This window comes from Scyliorhinus canicula, chromosome 9, assembly GCF_902713615.1.
Source record: "Scyliorhinus canicula chromosome 9, sScyCan1.1, whole genome shotgun sequence".
Classification (NCBI taxonomy): Eukaryota; Metazoa; Chordata; class Chondrichthyes; order Carcharhiniformes; family Scyliorhinidae; genus Scyliorhinus; species Scyliorhinus canicula.
The window spans coordinates 30,931,051-30,957,454 of NC_052154.1; the positions used below are offsets into that span (position 1 = coordinate 30,931,051).

The 26,404-nt window shown below is 40.5% G+C and overlaps 1 protein-coding gene across 2 annotated transcripts; it reads left to right on the forward strand.

The window, feature by feature from the left end:
- Positions 1 to 1,203: 1,203 nt before the first annotated feature.
- ist1 (IST1 factor associated with ESCRT-III) lies at positions 1,204 to 25,554 on the forward strand. 2 transcript variants are annotated; one of them, XM_038806413.1, is made up of 10 exons: positions 1,204 to 1,291; positions 3,464 to 3,577; positions 5,263 to 5,443; positions 6,740 to 6,827; positions 9,952 to 10,035; positions 12,233 to 12,343; positions 19,554 to 19,727; positions 21,572 to 21,679; positions 24,497 to 24,548; positions 24,678 to 25,554. In XM_038806413.1, the coding sequence occupies exons 2-10, from the start codon at positions 3,490 to 3,492 to the stop codon at positions 24,887 to 24,889; spliced, it is 1,098 nt and encodes a 365-aa protein (XP_038662341.1). In that variant the 5' UTR covers positions 1,204 to 1,291; positions 3,464 to 3,489; the 3' UTR covers positions 24,890 to 25,554. The 2 variants fall into 2 exon arrangements, with proteins under 2 accessions (XP_038662341.1, XP_038662342.1); XM_038806414.1 differs by having other exon boundaries at positions 24,542 to 24,548.
- The last annotated feature ends 850 nt before the right edge of the window (positions 25,555 to 26,404 follow it).

The window sequence follows — 26,404 nt, forward strand, 5'->3', positions numbered from 1 at the left end:
TGAACTCTCCAACATTGAGGGCATTTAAAAGTTTATTGGATAAGCATATGGATGATAATGGCATAGTGTAGGTTAGATGGCCTTTAGTTTTTGACTTCCCATGTCGGTGCAACATCGTGGGCCGAAGGGCCTGTACTGCGCTGTATCGTTCTATGTTCTCTAGATTCTAATGTTCTATGACCTCCGGCCCTGCCCCAGTTCGGGATCAGTGGCCAGGAGGCTTTCTGTTTAGCTTATTAAAGCCACAGTTTCGTTCACTACTCGTCTTGTGTTAATTGATAGCAGATCACATACATGTCCAATTGTCATTTTAAAGTTAGTATGGAACCAAATTCCACTATTGCCAGATAGTGGACTCTAGATTCTAACAACCTTCCCTGGAACGAAATTTGTAATTTATTCCCTAGTATTTTTGCCCATTACCAACCCAGTTGCCAAAATTAATAATGTATTTCTTCTTGTTTTCTGAAACTCCTTCTAGTTGTGAATAGCTTCAATAGGCTTCAATAAGCTTCACCTTCTCTGCTCAAAGAAAAACAATCCCAAATTGTTCAATCTCCATACATAAATGAACTCTATCATCGGTACTGTTGTTCTGGTAAACGTGTCTATACCCTCTTCAGGACCTGGGCATCTATCCAGGATTGCACTAAATGCCTGCAGACTGAATAGGAAACACCTTTAAGGAATATTTGGGGCACTTGACAGTGGGGTGGGAGGAGGTGGACTTGCATGCTTGAAGAGGTTGTGGGAAGCGAGGGGGTTGGGGGGGGGGGGGGGGGGGAGAGATGGAAGACTGTCATAGAGGCAATGTTTTTTTTTTGGATTGCTGGAAGAGGGGAGGGAGAAGTGGCGTTTGGCAGCGGTGTGTAGTAAATGATGGGAGGTATGTGTTGAATGTGGGAGGGGAATGACTGAGGGGAGAAGTGTGGCAAGGATCTGCCCAGGGCCTGGTTGACTGACTAAAAGGAAATGCCTCCCTCCAAGGGCCCACTAAATGCTATTTTGCTGCAATTCTTCGCCCTGTCCCTGTTTTGTTTTTAACGGGAAAACACCTTCACCCGCGAGAGTTAGCACTGAATGCAAATCCCTGGGATACAACAACATCTCCGTTACCTAGCAACGCCTCCTCCTGACGCTCGCGCTCTATCCCTCCCGAGCGTGTGGTGGGCGGGGGGAGGGTCTGCGTCACTTCCAGTGGATTGCCGATGACGTCACGAGGGCGCCGTCAGGTGACCCGGTGACATCACGGGGAGGGTGCTTGGGTCGGCGGTGGTGTGAGGGCGGCCAGGTGAGTGAGGGGAGCCAGGGGGGAGGGGAGTCTGAGTTTCACCGGATCCCACCCGCCGCAGCCGCTCTGTCTCCCGGGCACCGCGGCCCTCCCCGAGTGCGGCTTCTTCATGCTCCTCAACTCACTTCCGCGTCCCCACACCCAGGGGCCTAAACTCTGCAAGTGAAACAAGCCCGCGCCTTGCCACTCAGCTTTCAGGCCAGTTCCGCGGGCATTGCCCAGCTTAGAGTGGGCAACTTTAACTGCGGGAGTTGTACTGGGGAAAAAACTTTTTACATCCTTTTCAAAGTGCTTGTCAAGGAGTCGTTGGTAAAACGAGTTGTTTTTTCACAGGGTTAGCCGTTGACAGCAATATTGTTTGGAACAGTACTGGAATTCTGTCACTTATTGGCAGGGCCTGGCCTGAATGAGAGATGCCGACTTGCGGGCTTCAAGCTCCACTCCAGGGGCATGAGCCCATCACCTCGGCTGACACCCCAGCTCACCGCTGGTGCTGTCATTCACATGAAATGGGAAACTGAGGTTTTGTCTGCTTCCTCAGGTGGGGATGAAAGATCCCATGATGCTTTTTGGAGAGAGCAAACTGGTTTTTCTGGTGTCCTGGCCTACATTGTGTCTCAACCAGTACCTGAGACAGGACATTTTTTTATTCTTGTTTGTGGGAGCTTGTTATGCACAACTTGGTTGTCTCACTCCTACATCACAACAGTGAGCACACTTGAAACGTTCTTCATCAAATGAAAACCTAATACTTTCGCGGGTGGCATGGTGGCACAGTGGTTAGCACTGCTGCCTCACAGCTCCAGGGACCCGGGGTCAATTCTGACCGTGGGTGACTGTGTGTGGAGTTTGCACTTCCTCCCTGTGTCTGCGTGTGTTTCCTCAGCGTGATCTGGTTTTCTCCCACAGTTCGAAGATATGCAGGTTAGGTGGATTGACTGTGATGACTTGCCCCTTAGTGTCCAAAAGGTTGGGTTGGGGAATGGGATGGAAGTGTGGGCTTAAGTAGAGAGCTCTTTCCAAGGGCTGGTGCAGATGCGATGGGCTGAATGGTTTTCTGCACTGTACATTCTATGATTCTCTGTTGAGCAGCTTATTATTTAGCTGAATAGTGAGATTACTTAATAAACACTATTGATTTGTCTAAATTCAAATTATAATTGTGGAGTGATCAGGATTGGTGGCTGATACAGCCCATTCATAAAAGGAGAGCCTTTCATACATGGCCACTAGGCTGGTGCTAGGGGTGGCAAATTACATTTTAAGGGCACATTTGAGATACTGTGACTACTTCCATTGTAATAGAAAAGGCTAAGAGGTGATTTTATAAAGTTTTGATAGTGAATAGAGAAAGACTTCTGGTTGGGAAAGTAGTGATCAGGAATTATAGGAATTAGGAGCAGAAGTAGGCAATTCAGCCCACCGAACCTGCTCTGCCATTCAATCAAATCATGGCCAATCACTTCCTGGTATCAAATCCACCTTCCCACCTGTTGCCCATATCTCTTTTTAACCCGTTTTTCCTACAGTAACTACAGTTATCACTGAACAGGGTTAGTGGATGAAACAGAAACTATGTTAACATTTAAGAAAAGGTTAGATAGGTGATCGAAGGAAAAGTATATAAAGTGATGGGCATATGAGACTAGGGCTATCTCTGAAGGATAAACGACAACTGGTTGGGCAGAATGGCCTGTTTTCCTATTGCGCCTTTAGCATAAAATAATTTTTTAGGTGCTTTATCGGCATAAGAAATATGGGTACCAAACCAGGAATGGAGAGACTAGTAGAGGCGATTGCAGACTTTGCTGAAGAAATTGGTTTTGAGAAGGTTGCTAAAGATGGAGAGATTTAGAGAGGGATTCCAGAAAAAGACAAATAAGAGGTTACATTCAGCATGTGGTATGGGACTGAACAAGTTTACAGATATGGGATTGGATAAGACCATGGAAAAGTTTATAAACTAGGATGAAAGTGCATAATGTTTGATAAATTGGACTAACAAAGAGATGGAAGGCTTAAACCAACACACATGTTGTGCTTGCATTTAGTGTAAGTTAGTAGCTGGCATAACTGGCTGTCATTTAGAAGTGGGATGACTATTAAAACCTAAATGTAACATTTTCTTGCATTAATTGGTTGCTTAAAGTTCACTCTCTTTAATTCTGCTAGGTCGATTCAATTTTAAAGATCCAGTCATGCTGCGGTCAGGATTTAGACCTGAACGATTGCGGGTCAACCTACGACTTGTCATCAACAGACTTAAGCTACTGGAGAAAAAGAAAAGTGGGTATCTTTCCTTCAATTAAACTCAAAAATATTTTCTGCTTGATATTGTTTCTCGTACATTTCCTATACTTAGTGGAACTGGGCCACTAATGTCTACTGTCGATCGTGGTGTATAAGTTGACCTGTCCTATAAGACAAGTCCATATTTCAAGCACCAAAATTTGTTTAGGCCTATATCTGACACACAAGTTGACTTCCCCTTTCTGCTAAGAAATACTCTCATTCAAGTCGGCCTCAACTTTTCACCTCAGGAATGCATGTTTTGCATTCTAAGTTGATGCATGGCTCAATCCGGTAATATGGGCCATGTTGCTAAAAAGATGTGCAAGAGTTTAAGACATACAGCAGACTGCACGTGGCAAACAGAAATAGGTTTCTCAGCAAAAAGAGTGAAGTTAGAAGCTCGTTTCAAGCTAAAAGTCAAAACATTTGCGAACTTGTCAAATAACTATCAAAAACTGGTATCAGATTGGAAGAAGAAGGAATCTGCATTGAAGAAGATGCCGAAGACCAAATGAACTATGACAACGGGGACTGGCCACTGGCCTGATTTTGTGAAGTGTGTATTGGAATGGGTCCTCTCAAGCCATCGGAATGGTCACATTATCAGCAGAAATGCAATACCTATGCACTTGAGTGACCCAAGTCACACCCTGAGTTCAGGATTTCAGAGCAACAGCTAGTTGGTATAGCCAATTTGTTGATGCCAATTTATCGAACAAAATGTTCATTGTTGCAGCAGAAGATCTAAATCTGAATGGAATAGGTTGATGGACCAAAAAATCACGAGTGGAAATGGGTGTACTGCCCTGTTTGACATTGTGTGGTTTCGCCATCCAATCATAGAATACACATTCAAAAAAATACGGAGTATCCAATTCAGTCGATGGAAGGCAAGATAGTGTTAAATTTGATTTAGAATGTGATCCTTACGATGATGCCACAGTCAAAGTGACTCAGACGAATTAGATGAACTCTTTGCATTGGATGCTGAAGACAATGAATTTAAAGCTTTTTAAAATTATTTGATTGTGGTTGAAGATATCCATATTGATTTAATTTCGTTCAACTATATTTTCCTTTTTACATTTCACTGTAGCACAGTGGTTCGCACTGTTGCTGTTTGGGCCACTGTCTGTGCAGAGTCTGCACGTTCTCCCCGTGTCTGCGTGGGTTTCCTCGGGTGCCCCAGTTTGCTTTTACAAGTCCCTAAAGACGTGCTTGTTCGGTGAATTAGACTTTCTGAATTCTCCCCCAATGTACCCGAACAGGCGCTGGAAAGTGGCGACTAAGGGATTTTCACAGTAACTTCATTGCAGTGTTAATGTAAGCCTACTTGTGACAATAATAAAGATTATTATTATTTCAAACCGGTGATTACCCCCACCAACGCTGGTGGTTCACATTTTATACTAGGCATAGTCGTTTATCCATATTTTCTGAAGTATTTTTCAAGGCTTCAAAGGTTAACTTGTATACCACGATCCAGCATAATTGTGAATGTGTAAATTTGCTGCCTTTTGAGTTACAGAATACAATGCCGATACCTGTTACATAAATATTAATTGTTTAATACAAAAGATGCACTGTTATTGGTTGATTTCTCTTACAGCTGAGTTAGCACAGTAAGCCAGGAAGGAAATTGCAAAAGATGCACTGTTATTGTTTGGTTTCTCTTACAGCTGAGTTAGCGCAGAAAGCCAGGAAGGAAATTGCAGATTATCTTTCAGCTGGGAAGGATGAAAGAGCTCGAATCCGCGTTGAGCATATCATTCGAGAGGACTACTTGGTAGAAGCTATGGAAATTCTGGAGCTGTACTGTGATTTGCTGCTTGCACGTTTTGGCATGATCCAATCAATGAAGTATGTATATATGACAGTTATGTTATTGTACCAACCTTGCAGACCTTGGGTTGTTGTTTTCACTATATCAGATGTGGCAAACCAACAAAATATTAGAGTGCTTCATTTGATCAAAAGAACTTTAAATTTGTAACAGAACTATTGTGCTGGAGAGGTGAAGGTAGAGGAGACAAATCAAGGAGTGCTGCATTGTGGCTGCTGACACTTGCATGTTCTGCTAAGACTGTATAATACTGTTAACTACCTCTTGAACCCACAATACAAACAATAGGAAGTACGTCCATGCCTTAGGACAGACCATGCACTATTTTCCTACGTAAAGGAATTCTTAATAAAAATACATCAGACTAATTTAAACAGTGTAATAAAATAAAAAATTTTATTAGTAAAATGATTTATGGTACTGATTAATGCTTCACCTGAATTTGTCATGTACCTAAATTTTATCTCATCATTTCTGAACACTGGGATTATCAGATTGGAAAGAATTGATTAACAGAAATTGTACAAAGTGTTAGGTTAGTAAACTATGTTGCATTTATTGAATATTCATATTTACCACTACTCCTTATTTGCCAGGACAATGGAGCATTGTACTAGGGTTCATAATTTTGTTTTCTATCAAAAGCTAAATTGTTTGTGTTTGTAACTACTTAGCACAGGCTTTGATCTAAGATCGTCAGTTGTCTGACAGCAAGCTATTGACCATTCTGTTTTAGATATCAGCAATGGGTGGATGATCGATTTGGTGGGGGAAAGGAAAGTTAAACTAGATTAATTCTCTATGGTAAACTCAGTTGTCCAATATCTTAAACAGTTATATCAGTATTTCAGGAAGTTAGTATTAATTGACCAAACAGTCTGACTCAATGGCACCTTAGTGGGTGGAAACGTTAGTTAGTCTGGGATTCTTTCACTTGACTGGTAATTTGTACAAGCTGTGCCCTAGCGAATAGTGTGGTTCTAGCTGGGCAAGCAGTGCTGGTAAGCTGCAGTCTTGACTGGCATAACCCTCGCACCCATGTGCTTTTGAGAATAGGCCCTAAATAACACCTTTGCCAATCTTCACCTGGCCCCTCTGGATTGAGGTAAGGGGCTGTATCCCTACTGGAAGAGAATGTGCACTTCAGATTGAGAAAACAGTAGATTTTTTCAGTAGGTTAATATGGATGGCCTTAAGTGTGATGACTTGGAAATGGTTGTTGAAGCACCACAAACACTAAGCAAGTTGACAAGTCTGTTGCAAATGACATGGTTTACTTGTAATTTACTTTTTTTCCTTCCATATACACTTAGGGAACTCGATACAGGCCTCAGTGAGAGTATTTCCACTCTGATTTGGGCTGCCCCACGTCTACAGAATGAAGTAGCTGAACTGAGAGTTGTAAGTAACCTTTTAATTGGATTATAGATGATTTATGGTCTCCATCTGCCCCTTTTCACTCAGGGAATTGGACCCAGGTCTGGAAGAGGCAGTCTCTTCAGTAATCTGGGCTGCCCCAAGGTTTCACTCTGAAGTAACAGAGTTAAAAATAGTAAGTAGCCATGAAAGCTGGTGGAGGTAGTGAGGCTACAATATCCTGCAGCTGTTTTGCATGTATTCTGCATGTCCAAGTTTGCAGTGAGATGCTGGTGCCAAGTTGTAAATTAGTGATTGCAAGTAGAGCATTAGAAAATTCATAACCTGGTTTGTTGGTTTTGAGAGTTTATGTGTAGTATCAAGTATTGTATGCATTATTTATTTTGTTTTACATTTTAACTCAAAGGCGGTACTGCATGATTGATGTTAGCTTGTCTAAATTAACTTGTGTTAGCAACCACAACCCGATTAATCTTGTATCTGAATCTGTATGCAATTCTCACCTTTTTCGCAATTACTATGACCTTGTGGAAAGCAGTAAGCTCTGATGCATTATACGAGGCACACTCCGAGAAACCTTCCCTGACTCTACTCCTTGCTGACGTTTGATATTTGAATTTCTACCCTTTAAGAACAAAGTCTGATTTCAGCTTTGCCTGTGGAAGTGAAAGGGTTACAAAGGCAGGTTCCGAAATCCTGCATTTCCCTCAAGCCGCATTCGTCTGAGCTGGGGCTGATTCCCTCATCCATGCTCTGAATGAGCAAGGTTGTTTACTAGGTGCACATGATCATTACTGTACATGATAACCCTGTATAATGTACTGAGCAAATACCTGGGTTTTTGTGGAGGAAAATTGGTTTGCAGAGGAATACTCTTTTTCTACATAAAACTTCTAGATGGTGTAAGTTGTCTGAAATGATTTTAAATTGAAGATATTAATGACTATGTTGACAGTCATTACTGTAATCTATATGAGACTGGTATATGTGCTGCAGGTTTATTCAGCCATGCATAAACCTTTCTCCTGAAAGAGTGTAATGTTTCTAAAATATTGCCAGAAATGATCCATTATTCATGTGCGATATCATGTTTGATTCTAGATATGAAAAGTGGGGGTAGAATTTGTAGCTTAGGATAATATGCTGAGCATTTCTACTTGTATGAATTTGTTTATCTATGTTGTTTCAAACCACATACATTTTTTTCATCCTAAAATGATTTCATCTTGTGCGATAGCTGAGTAAATAGTCTGGAAAGGGGAAGATTTGACAGCATAGAAGCAATAGCTAAAAGGCCACTGAATTGCTTGTTTAAAAATAGTGAGTTAAATGGAAACTTGGTGTGTGTGTTGTTGTGGGATTTACTTGTTTTTTTAACAAATCAATTTAATTGTTTTTAATTGTCTTCTAACTTTTGTAAGTGACCTTTATTTGTTTTGTTTTATAGATTTAGAACATTGCCCTTGTACATTTCAATTTCTGTCAAACGATCTGAAAAAATATAATAATATAATCTTTATTGTCACAAGTAGGCTTACATTAACACTACAATGAAGTTACTGTGGGGGAAAAAACCCCAGTCGCCATATTCCGGCACCTGTTTGGGTACACTGAGGGAGAATTCAGAATGTCCAAATTACCTAACAGCTCGTCTTTTGGGACTTGTGGGAGGAAACCGGAGCACCCGGAGGAAACACACGCAGACACGGAGAGCGTGCAGACTCCACACAGACAGTGACCCAAGCTGGGAATCGAACCTGGGACCCTGGAGCTGTGAAGCAACAGTGCTACCCACTGTGCTAACGTGCTGCCAATACTGCTCCTACATATATTTTTATGACTTGGGAGTTTGATGTGGTTTGTGCACTAACCAATTGCCACAGGATGCTTGTCTATTTATGAGAAGGTGAAGGAATTTCCAGGAAGCTGTCTGGTTGTCATAAGGTTCAGAAATAGATCCCAGGATCAAGAGAAATTGCTCAAGGTTAATCAGGCCGCCTTCTCTGCTGTTTTGAACATGTTGTGTTCCTTATGTTCTGGTTGCTGTTGAATGGTTTGTGAGAATGCAGACCTGGTACAGATCTATATATCCAAAATAATTTGAGTAAATGTGAGAATATGTTCTCGTAATTTCAGATCGAAAATATGTGTTTCTTTGCCTTCAAATTTGTATTTAGGCTGTCACTATAAATATCAACAAATGAACTGAAATTGCTGACATTGCACAAACCTATCTCCGAATTAACACGTTAGGATTTCTATTAAAAAAAACTACAGTTGGAAGATAGACCATTTGCACTTTCCATTGCTTTATAAATTATTCCTATCTAAATAATTCAATTCAGTAACTTGTCCTGTTTCGATGGATTGGTCTGTAGGCCCAGTGCTAATGGTTTACTTCAACTAGAGAATGGATCTGTATTACAGAGCTGCTTCTGGGTATATTAGCTGTATGGCCTTAATGGGAATGAAATTGCCTGCTTCAACAAACCAGCAGCATAAATGCTGAATTTACTTGATGCTTCTGCTCTGGCCTACTGTAGCAAATCTTTCCTATTTTGGTAAGGTTATCTATGCAGATAACTCTTTACCTCATTGTTAAAAATATTCCCATGATGGAATAAATACACAGCAGTGTACAATGTACAATTGGTTGGGATTGTCCAACTGTGAGGCCAGTTTGGGATTTTGGGAAATGGAAGCAGGCAAGTGTGTCCATTATTTAAAAGTCTGATGCAGGCTTTTTTCAAAGTTAGCCCCATCCATAGAATAAAAGAGAGAACTGCCCTAATGGCTCTAGTACATCCATCTTTGAGAAAACCAATCTTAATAACTCACCAATGTGACTTTTGAGTTTCATTATTGGCACTCTTTAATTTATCATCACTGGTGCAATGATCACAATTTCCAAAATGTGAAATATTTAACATTTTTGTCGGAGCTATGGTGCAAAATCGCCTTGTGTTTCACAAATGTATTTGTGGTTCAAAATGAAAACCTTTCTAAATGGTACTGCCAGTTCTATCATTTGCATATATATATTTGAGTTCTCCAGGGAGTTTTCATTTTGTTTCTTTCCCCTTCCAAGATTTGAGTCTTAAATCTATATCGCATTATTTGATAAAGGTCCTGTTTTCTTTCTTTGCAGGTTTCAGATCAGCTGTGTGCCAAATACAGCAAGGAGTATGGAAAACTATGCAGAACAAACCAGATAGGGACTGTGAATGAGAGGGTAAATGCAGTCTAATTAAAAAGTGATTTACTTTGCTCAGAGGGAGGTAGTCTATCTCTTTATTGCAAAATACAAATTCTGACAACTCTAAATGAAAGGAAGTCTGAATAGTTGTAATCAAACTTAGATTGATTAGTTTCCGTCATTAGTGAACTATAATTGGGCAAAATATTGTTCCAGACTGAATGGAATGATGCCCCTAAAATTTAGAGATATTGTAACTTGCTGCAAAGAAAAATGGAGTCAGTTTGTCCCATTGAACTCCTCCTTCTGTAGAAAGATCTGTGACCAGAACCTCTGAGGAATGGCACTCCCAGTTGGGTTGTCCACTCCTTTTTAGTTACCCGTGTCGGAAGCTGCATATTCCCGTATGCTTTCTGATTCGGGCCTAGAGAGAAATGTGCAGAGCAGCTGGTTCAGGTCTCCTTCCAGTGCAGGGCAGATTCATCAGGGGAAGTTAAACCATGCTCCTTTTTGTGGCACTAGCTGTTTAATTAGTCATCGAGGTCCACAGCACAGAAAAGGCCCTTCGTCCCATCACGTCTGCACCGGTCAAAAACAACCACATAACTATTCTAATTCCATTTCCTGCCCTTGGACCATAGCCTTGTATGTCTCAGCATCGCAAGTGCACTGCAAAATACTTCCTAAATGTTATGAGAGTCTCTGCCTCCACCACTCTTTCAGGCAGTGAGTTCCAGACTCCCACCACCCTTTGAGTGAAAAAGATTTTCCGCACATCTCCTCTAAACCTCCTGCCACTTGCCTTAAATCTATGCCCCCTGGTCATTGATCCCTCCACCAAGGGGAAATGTTTCTTCCTGTCTATCTATGCCCCTCATAATTTTATGCATCTCAATCATGCCCCCCCTCAGCCTCCTTTGCTCCAAGGAAAACAACCCCAGTCTATCCAATCTCTCTTCATAGGTAAAGCTCTCCATCCCACACAACATCTGAGTAAATCTCCTTTTGCACCCTTTCCAGTTCTATAACATGCCTCCTATAATGTGGATTCCAGAACTCTAGCTGTGGCCTAACCAATGTTTTATGCAGTTCCAGCATAACCTCCCTGTTAAATTCTAAGCCTCAGCTACTAAAGGCAAGTATACCATTTGCTGCCTTAACCACTGTATCTACCTGCCCTGTTATCTTAAGGGACCAGTGTACATGCACACCAAGGTTACTCTGATTGTTGGTGCTGCCATTTATAATGTATTCCTTTGCCTTGTTTGTCCTGTGCGAATGCATCTCTTCACACTTATCCAGATTGAATTCCATTATCCACTGATCAGCCCATCTGACCATTCTGTCTCTATCCTGCTGTAATCTAAGGCTATCCTCCTTGCTATTTACCACCTCACCAATTTTCAAAACATCCGCGATTGTATAAGTGAGTAGGATAGTTGGATGGGTCAGGTGATCAATCGGGTTAGCGGGGGAGGGGGGGTCAGTAATGTAGTTATCAGGAGTTGGAAGTGGTTTTAACATTGATGACTATTCTACTAGGAGAGTCAGAGTATCGGAGGGTCCCAGGTGCAGGGAAATTCAGAAGTTTAAATTTCCGGTCCAGACCTTGCATGGGGACCTCTGGGGTGCGACCTGCTTGGGGAACAAAAGTTCTGGGCAATGATTTTCTGAATAATTGTTAGGAAAACAGTAATATTTCATGCTAAAATTAAATGAATAAAATTTCAGGTACTATTATAGTAATTTCAAGATTTTTTTTCATTCTGAAGGATTTAAATTGTTATTTTACTGAAAGTAACAATTTTTGGCTTAAATTACTCTAATTTGCTCACTACAGTACCTTCTAAAATGGAGAAGCACTTTAATTTCCTGGTAACTGTACCTTCTGAAATGGAGAAGCACTTTAATTTACTGGTTATACCATTTTCAATTGACAGTGAGCATGTGTTGATAACTATTGCTACCTTGTATAGATACCTAGCAGTTTTAAGAAGTCATCATGACTCCACAATGTTTTCCCTTGCAATGCAGTTACTTTGAAAAAGGTGTACAGGTAAAATTAGCTCAAAATGAATTTGTTTATATACCAATTGATGGGCTTCCACAAATCTAGTGATAGTTAATTTACTTTTGCATTATTTATTTATAACCTGTCGAGTAGCTACTCTTGAATTTCTATGCTTTCGTCATTTTTGCATGGTTTTCTCACCTAATTGCATTCCCTTTTCAGCTTATGCTGAAGTTAAGTGTTGAGGCGCCACCCAAAATTCTTGTGGAGAGATACTTAATCGAAATAGCGAAGAACTACAATGTTCCATACGAGCCTGATTCTGTTGTCATGGTATGTATAATTGTTGTTCATTTGATTGCTGTTTCCTTTGGCAGCAGTTGTAAGATACAGTCTGCAACCTATGCTTGTCAACTACACTAATAGCTGTAATAGTGGCAAGAGTGGATAACCATATCCACGGTGTAGTTTATTTTTCAATGAAGTTCAGCTGCTTAATTATTTCATTGGTTTAATAACATTTCAAATGGCACATACTTCCTGGCCACAAAACCTTGCTTTCAATGTCATGAGTTCGTTAATGCTTTTTATACAAATATTTATACTGAGACTGCCCTTGCTAACTAGCCTTGTCTATCTCATAGCTCGAGAATCTCCTACAATGGCTTCACTTTCTTCCCTCGCACTGTTACCTCTAATATTCCCCAAAGATCTATCCTTGGCCCCATCTTTCTCTTCTATATATTGCCCTTTGGCAACATATTTGAAGTCAAAATGCCAGCTTCCACCTGTAGAAATGATACCCAACTCTACCTCACCACCTCTTTCGATCCCTTCACTGCCTTTGTATCAAATTGCTTATCCAACATCCAATGATGGTATGAGGTAAAATGTATTCCAAATAAATACTGGACATACCATTGTTTTCAATCCCTGCCTTGTACCCCCCCCCCCCCCCCCCCCCCCAACCTCTCTGTCGACAGTCAGAGGTTGTTAACGGACCAGTCCAGGGTCAAAGTCCTATTTGACCACAGCTGAGCTCTGAACTCCATAACATCTTTGTCTGGTTGATCTCCCATGCTCCACTCTCCATCAACTTGAAAGTTCATCAAAGATTCTGCTGCTGACATTGTAACTCATACTAAGTTCCGTCCATCCATCATTCTGTGCTCTCTGCCCTTGGTTGGCTCTGAGTCTGGCACCGCCTTAATTCTAAAATTACTATCCATTTGTCCCAAAAATTTTCTCCTCCCTATCTCTCTTCAGTTCGACAACCTTCTGAACACTCTGCGTACCCCTAACTATTGACTTCCGTGTACCCCACTTCCTTTGCCCCACATTGGTGGCTGTATTTTTAGCTAGGTGGCCTAAGCTCTGGAATTCCCTTCCACCTCTCCAGCGTTCTCCCCGAAAATGCTGATTACAACGTAAGTCTTTGGGTTCCTTTAAAAAGCAGTGGCAATTTTTCCCTAATTTTTAACATAGTTATTTTCTTTCTATGTTTGCAGTTCTAATTATGTTTTTGTTGGTTCTAATATTATGAATCACGCTGATGTTCAAAGCGAAGGTATCCCAGAACCCAGAAGGATAACTTGGAACATTGGTTCATAGTTGTGAATGTGTTTTTTCTTGTATCATGTGAGGAACAGTATACAGTCTAGTCATTGTGTGAACAATTAATAAAGGAAAGGAAGACAAAAGCACACGCAACAAGGACTATAACACACTGTGACATTTAAGAATACTGATGACAATACGAATACTGATGACTATTCACACCCAGTGTTGCATGAAACTCTCCCTTGGTCCCCAAAATTACGTTACCTGAACTCTGAGGCGCCCCTTTTCCCAAACAACATACAATATTAAGTAATTCTGTGAGCTAAATCCAACAAATAATTATCACAACCATGTTAAGGTGGCCACGTCTGAGGAAATAGTCTTCAGATTCAGCGAAGGCAAAAAATGGCGGATTCTCTTGGGAGACTATATCGGTAATTTGCTGCAGTTCTGATGTTCGCTGCCTCTCTCCCTTCTTAGTGTTCTACAGTTATACTATTTCTTTCCCTTTGATGTTATTCACCCCGTGGAATTGACTTTTGGCAGATACGTGTCCATTTCCTTATCTCTCCACTTTTAAGTTACCACCTCTATAGCATCATTGTTTTCTCTAGTCACCTATGTAAAATAGTTTTCCACTGAGAGGCGAATTTGCATCTCATCATTTCTCCTGCCGTTTGCCTATAATCAACTTATTGTTTTACTTTTTTTTTCTTTTTTTAAACTCTTAATTTCCCCCTTAACAATATGCAGCTTTCTAATTGTGGTGCAGCTTACAGCAGAAATAGTGGCTTTCACATTTAAAGCAATCTTTTTGTTTCCCATTTTTTTTCCAAATGCAAATTGATCAAAAAATGCAATGCTTTTACAGCTCTCACACTAGTCACAAGTTACGAGTCACAAATTAACACCAATTGGCTTGTGTGTATAAAACAAATATTAGAATAGATATAGACAGGAGGAGCAGCAGCATGCTGAGAACCTTTGTGTCTACCCCTCATCCCCCTCTAATTCTGTAACTCAAAATGGGTTTTATTAAGCTGACACTACAAACCACTCTGATTACTATTTTATTCATCCTGTTACATTTACTAGACTTCCATAATCACAATTATATTGTACTTATGTTTTATTATTGCAATTATTTTTTGAAAAGGAATGTTTAAGCATGAAACTATAAGAACAATACAGCACAGGAATAGGCCCTTTGGCCCTTCAAGCCTGTATTGATCATGATGCCAACCTTTGCCAAAACCCTCAGCACTTCCTTGTGTCGTATCCCTCTATACCCATCCTATCCATGTGTTTGTCAAGATGCCTTTTGAACGACGTTAATGTATCTGCTTCCACAACCTCTCCTGGCAATGCGTTCCAGGCACTCACCACCCTCTGCGTAAAAAAAACCTGCCTCGCACATCTCCTCTCAACCTAGCCCTGCGGACCTTAAACCTATGTCCCCTGGTGACTGACTCCTCCACCCTGGGAAAGAGTGCCTGCCCATCCACTCTGTTCATGCCCCTCATAATCTTGTAGAACCTCTATCAGGTCACCCCTCAACCTCCGTCATTCTAATGAAAACAGTCCATGCCTATTCAGCCTCTCCACAAAGCTCACGCTCTCCAGATCAGGTAACATCCTGGTCAACCTCCTCTGCACCCTCTCCACTGCCTCCACATCCTTCTGCTAGTGTGGCGACCAGAATTGTGCGCATTATTTCAAGTGCGGCCGTACCAAAGTTCTATACACCTGTTGCACGACTTGCCAGTTTTTATACTCTGCCCCATCCAATGAAGGCAAGCATTCCGTATGCTTTCTTAACTACCTTATCCACTGTGTTGCCACTTTCAAAGATCTGTGGACTTGCACACCCAGATCTCTGACACTCTATATTCCTAAGAGTTTTGCCATTTACGGTATATTTCCCCTCTGTTACACCTACCAAAATGCATTACCTCACATTTGTCCGGATTAAACTCCATTTGCCATTGCTCTGCCCGAGTCTCCAACCTATCTACGTCCTGCTGTATCTTCTGACAATCCTCAACACTATCTACCACTCCACCAACCATGGTGTCATTCGTGGACTTATTAACCAGACCGGCTACATTTTCCTCCAAATCGTTTATGTACTGGGAGCAGGAATATCCATTTGTCCCTTCGAACCTGCTTTTCTATCCAGCAAGATTGTGGCTGATCTACCTCCACTTCACCTTCCCACCTCCTATCCCCTTATTCCTTAACTCTCTTAGTCTCCATAAATCCAGACTTAAATATACTCATCAATTGAGCATCCATGTCAGAAAGGTGGTGAATTTCTTGTGTCTGTGATAATTTTCGGCAACAGTGTTCCCAGAAGCAACAAGGGGAGCATGTCCTATCAGATTTAATGAGTTGGATTTAGTTAACAGCATGAACACTTATTTTTTAAATAGAATTTACAGCACAGAAGGAGGCCATTCAGCCTGTTGAGTGCACTTAATCTAATATGATTGAACTCAAATTGATGTAGGGAGAAACATGGAAAATTCTAGATTTTGGTCCAATTGACCTCAATGCCACAAGGCAGAGAATGTCCATCGTAAACTGGGCAAGTCTGTAAATGGGCAAAACAACAGAAGATCAGTGGTATGAGATAGAATCAGTTTATACCAAGGAGAAGCAAAAGCGCTACATGCCAAAGAATAACAGCCATGGGCAACAAAAGATGCGAGACAGGCCTCACTAACAGAAAAACTACAAAAATTCAAAATATAGCAGAGATTCAAGCATTCAAAAGGGAGCAAAGGGTGACAAAACAGATAGCAAGAGATACTTTGGGACTAGAAAAGAAACTTGCAAGAGGCGTCAAAATTAACACATTTTCCTCCTTTTATATCAAGGGAAAAAGGTTGGTCAGAAGTAATGTGGGCCTCTTGGAAATTGATGTTTAACAGGTTTGTTTGGAATCACTAGCTTTCAGAGCGCAGCTTCTTCAGGTGACTCACCTGATGAAGGAGCTGTGCTCTGAAAGCTAGTGATTACAAACAAACCTGTTGGACTTTAGCCTGGTGTTTGTTGCAAGACTTCTCGCTGTGCCACCCTAGTCTGACATTGGCACCTCCACACCTTACAAATTGATAACAGTGCTATTGTCGATGGAAATGGTGGTCAAGTTGCATAATTACTTTGCATTACTATTTGCAATAGAGGCATAGTTTGCACACTGGAAATCCCTAGGAAACAAATATTGAATCAAGGACTTGCCAACATAAAAATAAGCAAAATAACAGGCGAGAAGAAAGTAACAATATAGTTTTGAAGAGTGTCAAATCTCCAGGACAAGGTAGTTTCCAACCCAGGCCCTGCAAAGGAGCTTGAGAAAGCAATCTAAAGTCCAAGGACCGATCCCACCTCCTGGAAACACCTGCTAAGCGTGCACACGAAGATGCGGCTCTAGGAGCGGGCTCATCAGCCATGCAACATCCCATGACCATAGATCATGGAATTTACAGTGCAGAAGGAGGCCATTCAGCACATTGAGTCTGCACCGGCCCTTGGAGAGAGCACCCTACATAAGCCCACACCTCAACCCTATCCCTGTAACCCAGCAACCCCAACCCCACCTAACCTTTTTGAACATTTAAGGGCAATTTAGCATGGTCAATCCACCTAACCTATATATCTTTGGACTGTGGGAGGAAACCGGAGCACCCGGAGGAAACCCACTCGGACACTGGGAGAACATGCAGACTCCGCATAGACAGTGACCCAAGCCGGCAATGGAACCTGTCATATAATCACACCATGGGTTTGTATCAAATTGCTTTATCGTTTTAAGGGAGGTATTGGAGGCTAGATCCTACCTCAGTTAAAATAGCAAGCAAAGGAATCTGGTACATTAATATAAACCAGGGGCTGGTTTAGCACAGTGCTAAATCGCTGGCTTTGAAAGCAGACTAAGGCAGGCTAGCAGCACGGTTCAATTCCCGTACCAGCCTCCCCGAACAGGTGCCGGAATGTGGCGACTAGGGGCTTTTCACAGTAACTTCATTGAAGTCTACTTGTGTCAAGTGATTTTCATTTCATTTCATTGTTTCTATTCAAATAACCAATTAATTCCACCTTAAATGCCTCGATTGAACCTGCCTCCAACACATTTCCAGGCTGTGCATTCCAGACCAGATCCACTTGTCGTGTGAATAAGGTTTTTCTCACATCAAAATTTATAGATTAAGTGAATGGACAAAACCGTGGCAAATGGATTTTAGTGTAGGAAAGTTTGGAGTAATCCACTTTAAACCTAAAAAAAACGCATCTTTTTATCGTTGTGGTACAAAGCCAGAAATAGTGGCGATCCAAAGACGTGTGGACATCAGGTACATAGATCACTAAAATGTCACGAATGGGTGTAGAAAATAATCAAAAAGGTTAGTGGAATGCTGGCTTTTATATCCAGAGGGCTTGAATAGACATGGGAAACGGTCATGTTTCATCTATACAAAGAGCAGCACTGTGGCAGTTCTGGGTGTTACACCTTAAGCAGGATATATTGGTCTTTAGAAGGAGTGCAGTATAAGTTTACCAGAATGATACCTGAACTCCAGGGTTAAATTACAAGGAAATATTATACATTCTAGGATTGTATTTCATGGAATTTACAAGGTTACGGCTGATTAGTTTAAGGGGGACAGAGAGGTAAGATAGTGAAAAACCTCTTCTCCTGGTTGGGGTCTCCAGGACTCAGCAGAATTGCCTAAAAACTAGAAACGGGTTGCTGATTCTGGTGTGCAATGAGGAAGCACTTCCCATAAATGACAGTATAAGATTGGAGTGCTCTTCTGCAAATGACTAGTATTAAATCTGAGATTGATAAACATTTATTGTGGGGCTAGGTTGCAGATCAGCCATGATATTGTTGAATGGCAGGCATAATAGGCTGATGGGCCTACTCTTGTTCCTGTGCCCTTAATGATAGCAAAATCCAAAGATTCATATCACTGAAGAAATTTCTCCTCCTCTCAGTCTTAAATAGACAATCCTTTATCTGAGATTGAGGTTCCGAGTTCTAGACTCTCTAGCACCTATCTTGTGAAGCCCCTTGAGAATTTTGTATGTTTCAGTTGTGATTCTGATTATTTTAAACCATTAGAATCATACGGCACACAAGGGGGCCATACAACCCACTGGTTGTGCCAGTCCTTGTTTAAGTGCTATCCAATTAGACCTACTCACACACTTTCTCCCTAGCCCTGAGTTCTTTTAACTCTTCAAGTATTTACCAAATTCCCTTTTGAAGCTTTTTCATGCAGTTCAATCCAGATCATAACAATTAACTGCATTAAAAGAAATTGCTTTCATAAGATATAGGGGCAGAATTAGGACATTTTGGCCCATCAAGTCTCCTCCGCCATTCGATCATGGCTGATCTCAGCCTGGCCTTAACTCCACCGTCCTGCCCGTTCTCCATGAACCTTCAACCCATTACCAGTTTAAAAAGCTGTCTGCGTCCTCAAATTTACTCACTGTCCCGGTATCCCACCGCACTCTGGGGTAGCAAATTCCACAGATTCACAGTTTCTCCTCAATTCCATTTTAAATTCACTGTTACTTATCCTAGGACTGTGACCTCGCATTCTAGAGTGATGTCATCTGGTTATTGACATTTCTGTCAATTTCTCCCTAACCACTCTTATCAAACCCTTCCATCATTTTTGAAGATTCCTGTTAAATCTCTCCTTAATATTTTCTTGCTTTAAGGAGCACAATATCTGGTTCGGTAGGCTCTCCATAACTGTCACTCTTCATTCCTGGTATCATTCCAGTGAATCTGCACTCGTTAACCATATTGTACGGTTAATTGAGTGTTGCCAAAGTAAAGAAGACTACAGTACTGTGTACAATGGCTTATGATTGGGCACTTTGAAAATTGTGCGGTCTATGTGCTTTATTATGTAGCACAGTAATGTTCTTCACTAATTCCAGGGTTTTTCTTTATTATTTCCAGGGTGAAATCCCAGTTGGAGTGGAAGCAGATTTGATTGATGTAGATAATGATGACAAACGGGGTGGACCTGGTGCAGGAGGTGGTGGAGGATTCACCGCACCCACTGCAGGCATTGTGCCTATGCCAATGCCAACACCATCTGTACCTTTTTCATATCCTCCAAGAAAGGGGCCAGTAAGTATTTTTGAAACTGTCCATTAATTCCGTGTCCAGTTTCCTCACTTCTGCCCAGAAAAACAACTTGGATTTATTTGAAAAAAGGGATCCGAAGACACGTCACAGAAGTATAATCAGCCAAAAATGGTTGATGAGACCGAGATATTGGGAGTGACAAAAGCTGAATCAAAAAAGGGAGTTTTAGGAAGGCCTTGAACATAGAGAGGGTGGAACGGGGCTGTTTAAATAGAAAACTGCATATCGTAGGTCCTAGGCAGCTGAAGGCATGAACAGCAATTGTGAAGCAAACATTGGTGTTAAGAGGTGGTTGGTGATAGCGAGGCCAGGCATATTATAAGAAGCCAGAAACAGAGTTTGGGCAACAGGGAAAGGTGGGACCACAAGGAAGCTTAATCACAAAGAATAACATTTTCAATCGGATTGGCCGTGGGAGTCAATGTCGCCCAGAAAGACCATGGGTGATAAGTGAGCAGAATGGTCAGGGATGAGATGTGGACAGTAGAACTTTGAGATGAGGTGAAAACTGGTAATATTGAATATAAGCTTGGATAGTATGCAAAGTACAACTTGAATCATACTACCCAGTGCCAATTGTGTGGATTAATTATGTCTTTAGTTTGGGTGCCCATGATTGGGATGGGGACAAGGTAGGAGAATGGGGATGAGAAAAATATCAGCCATGATTGAATGGTAGAGCAGACACTATGGGCCGCGAGGCCTCATTCTGTTCCTATATCTTATGGTCTTATGGATGGGTCATTAAAAATAGTTCTGAAGGGATTTGTCAAAAGTTAGCTGACTATTAACAAAACCAGTTGTAATTTGTATCGGTAAGGATTTTCTTCAAGTGCATGTGATAGTCTGCATGCTTCTGAAACTTTTAATGAAGCGTGGGCCTCAATCCTCGGGCTAAACCAAAGAAACATTTCTGCTACTATTTGTTCTGTTACTTCAACTAACTTAAATGTTTTAGTTGGATACATCTTGGCATAAAGATTGACTTTCATTGCATGTATCAAATATATTCTTTCAGTGATTGATCACTGCTCCATCTGCTGCAATAAGTTTAAAAATTTGTAATTTCTGATGAAGTTACTCTGTTAGGCTAACAACATGAAAGGAGTGTGGTTGATCGTATCCAAATTCTTGAATTCCCGGTAAGCTTGCCTGTTCCTGGGTGGATGTGATGCAGCGATGAATATATTATTAGCATATCTTCGATGTGACTTGAAGAGTGAGTTAGGTGAGGGAGTCAATCAATTGATAATTAAATTGTACGTGTCTGTGTGAGATAATCAACATATGCAGAAATAATAAACAAGTGCAGTCCAATGTAAACCTGCTAGAAATCTCTGCTGAATTATCAAATCCAGCAGGATTGCATTATATGGCTTTAACTATTAGTATCCTAAACATATTCTACTGAAATGTGGTTTGCAGAATTATTCCCAAGCATGTGTTGCAATTCAGATGTATTCTATCTGACCTAAATTAGTGGTTTAGGATGGCACTGACCAGAATCAAGGATGCATGTCACTAGTTTTCTTTTATGGGTGGGGTGGATAAATAATGTTCCACACTCAGCTAGCATTAAGGTGCAGTAAATAAAAATAGTTGAAGCCATATAATGCAATCCTGTTTGATTTGATAATCCAGACATCTGATGCTGTGGTAATCAACATTGCACTGGGTGGAATAGTATGCTTGGTATTGATTGAATCCAGCCTCCCCGGACAGGTGCCGGAATGTGGCGACTAGGGGCTTTTCACAGTAACTTCATTGAAGCCTACTGGTGACAATAAGCGATTTTCATTTAATTTCATTTCATTTGTTTCTCATAGGATTGCAATCTGCCAGTGGACACTTATCAACCATTCAACAGCTTCCAGCCACCCAACATGGGGGGTAATCCACCTCCAATACCAACACATCCACCGACATATGAATCTGTAAGTTGCTGAGGTTGTTTCACAAGAGCAGACCTGAGCCCGGCCAATGGAGAGAATGGACAATCAGGAAAGATGTTTTAATCATACTTCCAGTGCTTTCAGCCATACGTTAACATTATTAACACCATTGCACTTCAGCCATGCTATTTTCATAAGCTTGCATGATGTTACAGAGTTAGTATTCCTATTATTGTGCCCAAGGGATGTAAACCATCAAAACATCGGGCCATTTAAACGTCTAATATTTTACTTCCAAACACCCTTTCTGGCACTGATGATTAACTATTATAAGCGTTGAGTCTTGTTTCTTCAGCTTTTAATTGTGGGGGATTTTAAAAAAGTAAAAGTATTTTTTTTGTTTAACCTTTCTGTCTCTCAATCCAATCTTTCCCTTTCTTTATTTCTTTTCTATACCTGATTTGAAATTAAAGTCACAATTCTAATTTACAGTTCCTTCACAGTTCTTGAGCTAATCACTTGACAATCATTTGGTCTGTTTGGTTAAGGAGCGACACAATGCGCCGATTTAAAAAATTGAGATCTAAACCTAGAAGGACAAATCTAACTAACAGAAGGTGCAGTTCGGTTCACTCTGACCACAAAACGTTCTCAGGAAGCCTCTGGGAGCTGTGGCCACTATACTGATATGTTGTATAAATCTGATCTCACCGATCATTCAATAAAGGCACAAAAGGAATACTGAAAATCATTTGACTAACCAGCTTGCCTCATTTTTCTGGAGGGCCTATTAAATATTAACATTTTAAATAAATACGTTGCTTCCCGGTGTAAAAATCAAAAATGTGTTCCTTGCAAATTTATTCTATGAAAATATGTAGCCCCTTAATAAGTAACCTGTAGATTTGAAGTGTTCTGAATGCACATTAAAAGTAAATTAGTGATCTATTAATACAGTATTGCATATGTTTTTGATTTTTAATTTATTCAGAAAAGCCACAGCGATGCTTTATTTACTCTGTTGTCATGTTTGACATTACATGCATCTTTGTGTCAGATTTTAAGTTGCAGAAAACTAGAACTAATGCTTTAATCAGTGAATCATGTTTTTTAAAAATTGTAATCTTAATTTGTAGCTTAAATAAGCTTAAATTTATATTTTTACAGCTGTATATAGCGCTATAGACATTCAAGTTGTTCACTACATTAAGCGAACACTTGCTAAATAGATGGGTGATGAAGTAAGTGGTTGCATGGGTATTAGTTTTGTGCAATGGGTAGTTTTGGGGAAACGCCTTCACTATAACCACCAACGTTCCCCTCACTAGTAGTTTCCTGACAGGGGATTCTTATTTCTTGGTAGCGTGTGTAACTCTTTGCAATTGCTGTTAGCAATTGGAGTTGACGGGGAATTTGCTGAGTTTTAGAGATTTGAAAAAAGTTGCTTTGCATTTTTATTGCCTGTTTTGAGAGTTAACATTGACTTTCTACCTACTTGCATTTGATATGGGACCTTTAACATTGGTACATAACAGGAGAAAAAACCCCTAGCACTGAAACTTTCCAAATAATTAACGAGAAGTGACTGAAAATTTAATTGAAATGGGGTATTTTGAAGAGACTTTGAAAAGTTGGAAATTAATTTTTTGGAGGAAGTTTGAAATGACTGAAGTCTCTGTTGCTGAAGGTGGAGCAGGGAGATTGGAAAGCACAGAGCAGGTTTTAAGTCTGGAGAAATTTCTAGACCATAAAGAGGGCAGATTGAACATCTGTGGGCTTTTTGAGGAGGAGAATGATGGTTTGAGAAGGAAGGTGGACATGCCTGAATAGAGTAGACATTTTAATGAGTTCATCTCTTGAATTTTCTAAACTTAAGAGAATGTCAGTCCATTCTACTCAATGTCTCCTCATAGGAAAACCCCAGGAATCAATTTGGTGAACATTTGTTGTACTCTTTCTAAGGCAAGTTTATCCTTCCTAATTAAGAGGACAAACAATGTAATTGGGGAATGGTCTCATCAAAGCCCTGTAGAATTGGAGCAAGGCTTCCTTGCTCTTGAATTCAAATCACCTTGCAATGAAGGCTAAGATACAAGTTGGCTTCCTAATTGTTTAAAAGTTCAGAAAGTTAACTTTGTGATAGAAGAACACCCACAATCCATCTGCAAAACAATTAGCCCTTTGCTCGCCCATTCAATACATTATAATGTAGAAGCATTCATAATATTGGCAAAAATTGGGATCAGTGAAGGCGTTTGAATTGTCAGCTGTTAGATGAGGACTGGGTCTGGTGAGCAGGGGGGTGTGCTTGGAGAGCCAAGGCTCTGGGTCCCTCTTTGTGTTCAGAGGTACTCCTGGAGCTTAATCATCTACAACTCTGACGTTTACCAGAGCTATAACCCACTTCTTATCTGAATGTGAACACCTTTCTTTTAGGACATTAGTTTGAAGGATTACCTAGAGCCAGGAAGAGTCCCCAGACCTTGCTATGAAGACTAACCTGCTAGGTTCCATTAATGATCCAGATTTAGTGATTAATTTTTCAATCATTGGTTTGGAGTTCTGTGGACTGCCTGGATTACCAAGGTTTCCCATAGAAGTGCTTATCAAAATCAACTCTCTATTGCTTAAATCTGCTGCAATAATCTGGATTTGCCATTACTTACTGCTGCTTCCAGGTCCTAAAGTGAGAATCTTTAGACCTGCTCTGAAATTGACTTTCCCTTTTCAGAATTTGGTTAATATAGGCCAGAGCCTTCCTCTTTAAGCATGTGCTTCTCCTTCACCATCTCAGCAGCTTGGCGTTGTTGTGGTTAATTTGCCTTGATTGTATTACTGATAATTGATGTTGTTTAACAGATTGAAGAAGTTAAAGATACTGACATTCATTTGCCTTATCCCAAGCTTCCAGGTAAGTCGATACAGATTTTTGGTTTAATCTATTTCTGTGGTTCCCTGTATGAGGATGTTTCTTATGATTAATATTATCAGATGAGACACTGTACTGCGTATAGTAATTTTTATTATTTGTATTGTGTAGGTCCTTCAGCCCCAATACCTGCACCTCGACAATTTCCAGGACCTGCTGCTGCTCCAGACAACTTTGTTTATGATAACTTGACAATGCCAGAATTGCCTTCCGTGCCTGACACCCTCCCCACAGCATCTGTTGGTGGCACTTCCACAGCTTCAGAAGATATTGATTTTGATGATCTGTCTCGTAGATTTGAGGATTTGAAGAAGAAAACTTAATTTAATGAAGAAAGCTTACATTTTCATGGGGTAATTCTAAACTCACTGGCATATCCCTGCTAGAATCTGAAAGCTTTATAATTGAACCAGATGCTATGTATGCTGGGATATTAACACACCTTTCTTGAAAAATTCTCTGATTTTCTCTCAGTAGTTGATATACTGTACTTTCAAATATTCTTAATCTAACAGGCCTTGATTATATCTATGCGGGTCTTGAAAAACAAAACAGGGCTTAAGGTTGAAGATAAAATAGGGCTTAAGGTTGAAGATATTGATTCAAATCCAGTTTTGACCATGACCTCAGATCTTCTTAATCCGCACTCGGCAACATACAAATCTGAGTCTACCTGTCTCTCTATGCTCCAAATAGTCAGAAATGACAGGTGACATTCAAGGACCAGAATCTCAAAGTAACTTACTCAGAAGTCACTTCAGTGTGATCTGTGACTTGTATAAGAGAAAGACAAACAACTCCCCTGACAAAATGCAATTGTCAGTAAAACATGGTAGAAGGGTATATTGTTTTCAGCTAGTTATTTATGAAGTATCTTGTGTATTTAAAGAAAAAGTAACTTGCATCATCCTATTTACAGATGGAGAGTCCTCGTACAATTTAAAGTCTAATTTAAACCTGATCTGTAATAAAACTTTTGTAACTTTGTCATGTTGTTTCATTCATGATGAAATGAAATTTGAACTTCCAGTCCAGGAGTGACATGTTTGGAAGAATGTCTGCGCATTCCAACTGCTTTTACTTTAACATGCATAATTGGAAGTCCAAAAAAAATTCAAATGTCTTAGGTTGCACTTTTGGCCATTTTAAAATGATGACCAAGATAGTCAGATGAAGCTCTCCTACAGATATATCACTAATTTTAGGGCAAGGAGTAGAATGTTAAACAGTAACTTACTCCAAAGTCACGTCAACAGCGTGGCAACTCAATGTTCTTATTTTAACAATAGCATGTGCATACCTTTTATATGGCTTAAATACCAACAGAAAATCAAATATAGCAAATCATTAAGTTTTTTTATTTACCATTGGATTCCACGCACTTTGTTTAATTACTTTTCTCAACTAGATTGTTAACACAAACCAGCAAAAGTTGCTGTTGAATATATCTTGGCTCTTCCCCCCCCCCCCCCCCCCCCAACCCCAAAACGACCACTGCCAGGAGGATGGACTAGAGTTCTGATTCCACAGTGCTGTTATTGTTATTGCCTTCCAGTAGTAATGGACTGCAAAACCTTCCGTGCTGCCCAGCCCTTTCTCCTAACTAGGAGCACCCAGGTCTGGAATTCAATAGGAATTGTACATTGAATTTCTAAGTCTTCTGGTGGGGCCCTCGGGAGTGGCATTGGAAGCATAGAGTAATTTATAGGGAGCCCATAACTGAGGTATTGGTTTTTGGAGTCAGTGGCCTTGCCTTTTGGTGGAGAACATGGTGCAATGCAGTGGGAATACTGGAGACAAAACAGGAGGCAAAATGTATTACTTTCTTCAGAAGCTCA

Excerpts from the sequence above, each read along its gene's own strand:
- ist1 (XM_038806413.1), top strand. The coding sequence starts at position 3,490 with ATGCTGCGGTCAGGATTTAGACCTGAACGATTGCGGGTCAACCTACGA. Across the intron at positions 19,728-21,571 it reads ATCCTCCAAGAAAGGGGCCA|GATTGCAATCTGCCAGTGGA; the intron begins GTAAGTATTTTT and ends TGTTTCTCATAG. Across the intron at positions 24,549-24,677 it reads GCCTTATCCCAAGCTTCCAG|GTCCTTCAGCCCCAATACCT; the intron begins GTAAGTCGATAC and ends TGTATTGTGTAG.